General features: G+C 34.2%; 1 protein-coding gene across 5 annotated transcripts in view; it reads right to left on the reverse strand.

The window, feature by feature from the left end:
- zc3h18 (zinc finger CCCH-type containing 18) overlaps window positions 1-7,462 on the reverse strand; it is a 63,329-nt gene that overhangs the window by 51,279 nt on the left and 4,588 nt on the right. For all 5 annotated transcript variants that reach the window (XM_056478131.1, XM_056478133.1, XM_056478132.1 and 2 more), the window contains exons 2-6: window positions 7,459-7,462; window positions 5,214-5,298; window positions 3,868-4,031; window positions 2,353-2,448; window positions 121-281 (exon numbers count right to left, since the gene is read on the reverse strand). The exon at window positions 7,459-7,462 is cut by the window's right edge and continues 904 nt beyond it. In XM_056478131.1, coding sequence (XP_056334106.1) covers window positions 121-281; window positions 2,353-2,448; window positions 3,868-4,031; window positions 5,214-5,298; window positions 7,459-7,462 — 510 coding nt within the window. The remainder of the gene's footprint in view (window positions 1-120; window positions 282-2,352; window positions 2,449-3,867; window positions 4,032-5,213; window positions 5,299-7,458) is intronic.

The raw sequence follows: 7,462 nt of genomic DNA on the forward strand, positions 1-7,462 counted from the left end.
TTCAAAAAGAATGAGAAAAACAATCCTTTAGAAGGATAATCAGTAGGATTTCCAGTGATCTGTGACTAAAGACAACAAGCGGAAAAGATCACACTCTGATAAGTTACTGTTAGGTCATACCCAGCATCTCTGATCTCTCTGGTAATGCGATAACCACCGCGTTCCCTGAAGAAGTCATTTTCTTTGTCGAAGTCTCGATCATCTTCGCCGATGGTCACGGTGAAACGTTTTTCCTCAAAATCTGGTTCCTGCTCTTTACGTATGGTGGCTTTTTTTAACACCTAGAGGAAAGCATTTGTTTTGTAGTTAGATGTGTTAAACTCTCTTATTTTCCATTTCTAAGATGACGATACATTTTTATTTAATGCCATGTCAGCAACAAAGGCTACTTTCATGGTAAAAACATTTCATTATTAAATATACAACAAACAAATGAAATCAGAAATTAGATAATAATTTTAGTGTTAAAAAAACAAGTCCTTAAGTAAGTTCATTTCATAAAAAAAACCCTTCTGCACTCAGGACAGGTGCAGGTCTTGTAGAATGTGTTTTACAGTAAGAGGAACTGTGCAGAACAAACACTAACTACGGTCTTCACTTTTAAGCAAGAAACCATGCGTTATTCTTGTATGTCAAATATGACATTGGTAAAAATCACTTGATCAAATCGAGTTTTAAAACTCTGTTTGAGATTTCAGGATGAATTTTATACAATTTTTATTTTCTGATGCATTCCATGTCTAAGAATTCATCCATGAATTAGCCTAGCATAACCTTAGCATCAAAATACATACAGTGCTTAAATGTATAAGCAAACCAAGAAATTTACTCTAAAACTAACAGTATTGGTGATTAAACACTCACCGGCCACTTTATTAGGTACAACTTACTAGTACTAGGTTGGACCCCCGTTTGCCCTCAGAACTGCTTTATTCCTTTGTGGCATAGATTCAACAAGGTACTAGAAATATTCCTCAGAGATTTTGATCCATATTGACATAGTAGCTCATGCAGATTTGTCACATCTATGATGTAAATCTCTCATTCCATCACATCCCAAAGGTGCTCTATTGGATTGAGAGCTGGTGACTGTGGAGGCCATTTGAGTAGTGAACTCATTGTCATGTTCAAGAAATTAGTCTGAGATGATCTGAGCTTTGACATGGTGCACTATCCTGCTGGAAGTAGCCATCAGAAGATGGGTACACTGTGGTCATAAAGGGATGAAAATGGTCAGCAACACGATGGTCAGAACACGATTGACACGATGCTCAATTTGTACTAATGGGCCCAAAGTGTGCCAAGAAAATTTCCCACACACCATTACACCACCAGCCTGACCATTGATACCAGACAGGATGAATCCATGCTTTCATGTTGTTGACGCCAAATTCAGCCTGTGCGAGTTGTAGCCTCAGTTTCCTGTTCTTAGCTGACAGGAGTGGCACCCGGTGTCCTCTTCCGCTGCTGTAGCCCATCCGCCTCATGGTTGGACATGTTGTGTGTTCAGAGATGCTCTTCTGCATAACTCAAGTGGTTATTTGAGTTACTGTTGCCTTTCTAACAACTTGAACCAGTCTGGCCATTCTCCTCTGACCTCTGGCATCAACAAGGCATTCTCTGTAAACCTTAGAGATGGTTGAGCGTGAAAATCCCAGTAGATCAGTAGTTTCTGAAATACTCAGACCAGCCTGTCTAGCACCAGCAAGCATGCCATGTTCAAAGTCACTTAAATCACCTTTCTTCCCCATTCTGATGCGCAGTCTTGACCATGTCTACATGCCTAAATGCATTGAGTTGCTGCCATGTGATTGGCTTATTAGAAACTTGCGTTAACGAGCAGTTAGACACCTAACAATAATAGAATAATAGAAATAATAGTATGTAATAAAGTGGCCGGTGAGTTTATAAATTTCATTTTATGTTAATTCACCAGTACGTGTAAGCTTTTTGGTCACATTCGTTTTTTTTCTTCTTCTTACATTTACATATATATTTACATATTTTCTTAGAGAGATGCCCAAAAGTTTTTAACTTGCAGTCTTAATGGTAAAATGTCAAGTAATAGTTTTTTTTCTGGTTCAAAAATGCATAAAATCAATGTGATTTCTCTAACATCAGGTAGTCTAAAACATCTTTTAAGCACTGTATATCATCTTAGCTCAGCTATGAACCCGTGATCACAAAACCACTGCAGAACACAATATAGAGTCATTTGAATGAAGGAGTTTCCCATGCAAAACTCCTTATTGTATAATATTGCTTAACTAGGACAGGTGCTTTTTAAAAGTGATGCAAAAAATAATACATCCAAAGAAAACTAATGAAAAAGAATGAAGTTGATAATTGTACCTCTTTGGCATGTCTAAGGCCTCGTTCCCAGGCGCTCTCCACTGGAGGATCTAGAGGAGGAGGTGGAGGAGGCAGCTCTTCTACAGCAGGAGCTCCCTGTAGAAAACATGATTCATATGTTCAGTTATAGCTACAAAACACTCATCAAAATACATCATAAATTCAGCTTTCTAAATAGTGTTTCTACTTATCCTGAATCACTATAGTGAGACTACAATATGCAATTATATCTGGATTATTTTAGCCAAATATATTTTTATTATTTCCTCAATATGTGTTCGAAAAGTAGCAGCGGCTACAATGCTCACCCACAAGAAGGATTCAGTTTTATTTAATAATTGCTAGAGTGCCAAAAGTTTCAAACAGCAGCTTTACCTGCTCCAGACTGATAGCGAATAATTAATTTGAATGACATTTTATATAAATGAAAGAATGATTTGATCACTAACCGACAAAGATTTGCTTGTTTCATTTCTAGATGAACAAATCTCTTGACCAAATGATACAATAACTATTTTTTTATTATTACTTGTCTCTACCTACTGGCATGACAGTAAAATAGAATAAATCCCCTTGAAGGTTCACTTAATGATTCAAATGCAGTTTGTATCAATTTCAATCTTATTCATGAACACAGACTTACATTAAGTGTTTATAAATAAACTAAAAATCACAGGACTTGTGGCAATTTGACAGTGACTGAAATAATTTTCTGTGGTTAAAAATCTTCCTGAATCTTCCATTATAACTTTAATACATTACTAAATCATTTAGATTGTGTCGTATCGAATCTTAATCCCATGTCGGTTTTAGGTGTTTTCCATATATTTTCGATAGCTTTCATTGTGTAATTTCGAAATGTAAACAATGTAATTTTACTCCGCAATGCATCTTTTTGTTTGCAATTCATGTTTTTAATTGCAGTAAAGGAATCTAGAATTAATTGGCATCTTCATGGCAAACACAATTCAGAATAATACAAATACAATCAATACAATAAAAACCACTCAAACAAAACAAACACAAGTTATTTACATCAGACGTTTTACATTTATATTTGATACAAATTTATAATCATTTAGAAATAAGACAGGAGTTGGTAAAATTTTAAGTCCAAGGCAACTGAAAAAGTGAAAAGATTATTTAAAAATCTTTATTAACATGGCTATTTCATGACCAGATGGTTACCCTGATAAAGGCAACCCTGTGTTTGCTGAAACGCGCAGGTGCAGTTTTAATGGAATAGCCATGTTAATAAAGGCTTTTAAATAATTTTTTAACTTTTTTTCCAAGTTTCTTGGACTCTCGAAATTGGACGAATTCTGCCATTTATCTTTATGCGTCCCTTACCCAAAGAGCACCGACACAGTAATTTTAAAGACAGGGTTTCTTAGTCTCAGAATTGAGACTAAACTCTTATAACAACTGACTTGCAGCTTTAAGCGGAGTCCAAATTTAAGCTTGATTTTAAACTCAGGACAAAATAGTGCAATGAGGATTAAAAAGGATAGATACCCAGGGGTTAGCAGGCATAAGGGGGTGAGGTCCACCACCTGCTGCTCCTCCTGGAGGGGCTCCGTTTGGAGAGAAGGGGTCTGGCTTGGAGATCAGCGAATAGTTGCCTTTATCATTGACTCCAGGATGGATAAACCTACAGATCATCCCCCATGTGCAGTTACCTGTTAGAGAAACAAGAGAGCTTTTAATACACAAATTATTTATCGTCTTTACAATCTCACTAGATACAATATTAAAACGTTACTACAACCACTATTTAAACATCTTGCTTTTGCCCAATTATCCACAAGGTGTTTTTAAATAAATTACAATTATACAATTTAGTACAGGTTAGAATAAGTTATTTAATACTTTATATAATTAATTAATTAACATATATTTACTCTTTTTTTTTTTTTATACAGAAGTAATCTGAAACACAGTGTGCACTTAAAGGCCGCCACCCACCGGATGCATCGCTCAGCGCCGCGTCAAGGCGCACACATGACAGCTGAAAGTATGGCACACCAGACGCGCACATTCGCATGCTATTTTAAACAAAACTATTCAGATGGCGCTCTGTGGCGTGGCAGAAAAATTAACAGTGTCCTGAGTCGTGGCTGGGCGCATCGAACAGCCTGTTAAATTTAAATTTTTGTATATTTTTTCTCATGTTCTGTTCAACAGAGAGAGTTGTTTTTCAACATTTCTGAACATAAGTGTTAACAACTGATTACTTTTATCTTTGCCACGATGACAGTTCATAATATTTTACTAGATATTTTTTAAGATGCTACTATTTAACTTAAAGTGCAATTTAAAGACTAAACTAGGTTAATTAGGTTAAAAGAATAAAAATTTCACCGGCGGGCTAATAATTTTGCTCTCAGTTGTATTCAACATATTTTCTGTAAATTTAATCAGAATCCAAAAACAGGACGTTTCATCTCTGCCCCATGTACATAAGTGCATATAGGTGGTTTTAAACCTTTTAAATAATAAAAAGCATTAATATCAAAGCCACTGCGCTGTGCTGTGGAGAAAGACACTATTCAATAACTCCCCCTACTGTCGTAATTTGGGCATACAGACAACAAAAGTACATGCAAATTTCATGCAAATTAAACTTGCACAAATTTCCTTGATGATAACTGGCTTTGTAATACAGCCTTGAGCTATACATAAAGCTCTAAATAAAAAAGTATGTCAAAGTTAGTTAGATGAGGACTTTTTTTCAGAAAGGCTGTTTGTTTACATTAAAAAGTACAATAATATGTATGGAATTAATTACTTAATGTTCTTGTTTTTATGTGCCGATACAAAATTGTTCACATCAACATTGCCATACATTGTGACAAAATTACCTTTCATGAAAAACCTGCAGATGGGTCGGGGTCTGATCTTTCGGTCCATAGGGTCCTTCACCTCTCCTTCTTCAAGATCATCATCCTGAAACAAACAGGAAAGACTTTGGTTAGTGATGTGCATTAAATCATTTGGCAGATAAGTTCAAATAGATAATAGAAAGTAGGGTAATAGAAGTAATCAAAGCAACTATTTGTGGGTGTGTACACAGGTTTATGTACTGTATTGTACTTTTTGCACTTTATACTGTATTGCATCTGCACAACACTATTGTGCACTCACTGTGCCCTTAAGTGTAATTATGTTCTTTACAGGTTTTTTTATCTTATATATTTAGATTATTTTAATGTATAATTGTATTTATTGTAATTTCTTGTATTCTTTTTTTAATTCTACTTTTTGTATTAATATTATCTGTTATGGACCCATGGTCTAAGGGTAACGCAATTTGATTCTCTGTATGTCCTGTACATATAGTTGAATTTACAATAAAGCTGACTGACTTTGACTTGTGATTCCCAAAGTGAGGGTTGGGACCCCCTGGTGGGTCGTGGGACAATGACAGGAAGTCGCTTGGTGATTTCCAAAAGTCAAATAAATTAGACTTACCATATTTTACCCATAACCGACAGAAGATAACGAATAGTACTTTTAAATAGTAAAAAACAACAACATGCAAGTGAAAAGCCATCAGCCTTTAAATAATGTTTTTTTAATAGGATTGGTGTTTACACGTTAGATTAACAAGACAGCAATAGCGTTAGCTGCAGCAGACTGATTTTATAGCACCAAGTTAAACTTTGACACCATTATAGCAATCAAATACATTAAAAATAAATACAGGCCACAACTGAATATAGAGAATGATCTCTGAGTGGCGGTCTCCAAAATTAAACCAAGAATAGACTTGTGTGGAAACCATGTGTCCACCAGTCTCTTTAGTTGAGGTTAATATTAAACAAATTAATAAATGACTATAAAAACGATATGTTTGTTGGATTGTTTAAATGTTTTATGTTGTCAATATGCTCGTGTTTATATAGGGCTATTGTTGTGTGAGAAATGTTTGCATATGTATAACCACATTCAAGGAATTTGGGGGTTGAGAGTCACTGGCATTGTTATTTTAGGTGCCGCGGGCTGAAAGGTTTGGGAACCCCTAGTTTACAGGGAAATAACGATAGCATGGGTATGACTTAGTTGTATTCTATCAAGGTGGTTTACATCACAGTAATTTAAATCAAAATTGTAATTCAAAATCATATTTAACAGGGTCTTTTGAAATGCAAAATTTACAACAGGGTTGTGGTGAGGATTGGGTTTAGGGGTAGGAACACATAATAAGCAGTTTTGACAGTATGAAATACATTATGTCTATGGTGTGTCCCTGTAAACCATGAATACAAGTATGTGCATGTGTGAATAAGTAAAAGTTCAAATGTTAATGTAGATCTTTAGACAATTTTTAGTTTTCAGTTAAATCTAAGGAAAGTTTGGAACCTCTTTATTCTGCAAACTGACACAAAAATGTAAAAGAAAATCTTTCAATTTTGGCTTTTACATTGTAACAAAGGACCTTTATACCAAATAAATGCTCTTTTGTGCTTTGTATTTAAAGACTCCTAAAAAAAACATGAATCACAGATCCTACAAATGATCATTTTCAACTTTGACAATAATGTAAAATATTTCTTGGCCATCAAATCAATCAGTAACACTAGAGATAGAATAATAACCACAAACTAAAGAAAATTTAGCTTTGCAATGAAAGGAATAAATTGTATATAAAATATATCAAATATTTTTTTTTAAATTATTAACATACAACATTATACTATGATATATCACACTATTACTACTATGTTTTATTAAAATAAACAGAGCCATGGTTGGTGATAATAACTTTTTTCCATTTCCAAAATCTTACCAACCCTAAAATTGTAGTAAAATATCCTGTTTAAATATAATTAATCAATTAGGTGATGAGTTTACATTCAAAGAGAAAGTGTTTTCTATATTTAGCTTTAGAAGCAGTGTTATTTATTCATTATGATTTTAGAAAATACTAAATATTAAATTCAATGGCTCCCTCTACTGTTACAATATGGCTATACAAAAAAAACACGTGCAAAATAAACTTCCTCCACAAATACTGTCTAGTTGCATCAAATTAATAATAATAATAATAATAAAACAAAAAACAATTATAATCTGCAAAATCACAAATGATTTCAGCATACTCACATCT

The sequence above is a fragment of the Danio aesculapii genome, chromosome 18 (assembly GCF_903798145.1).
Source record: "Danio aesculapii chromosome 18, fDanAes4.1, whole genome shotgun sequence".
Taxonomy (NCBI): domain Eukaryota; kingdom Metazoa; phylum Chordata; class Actinopteri; order Cypriniformes; family Danionidae; genus Danio; species Danio aesculapii.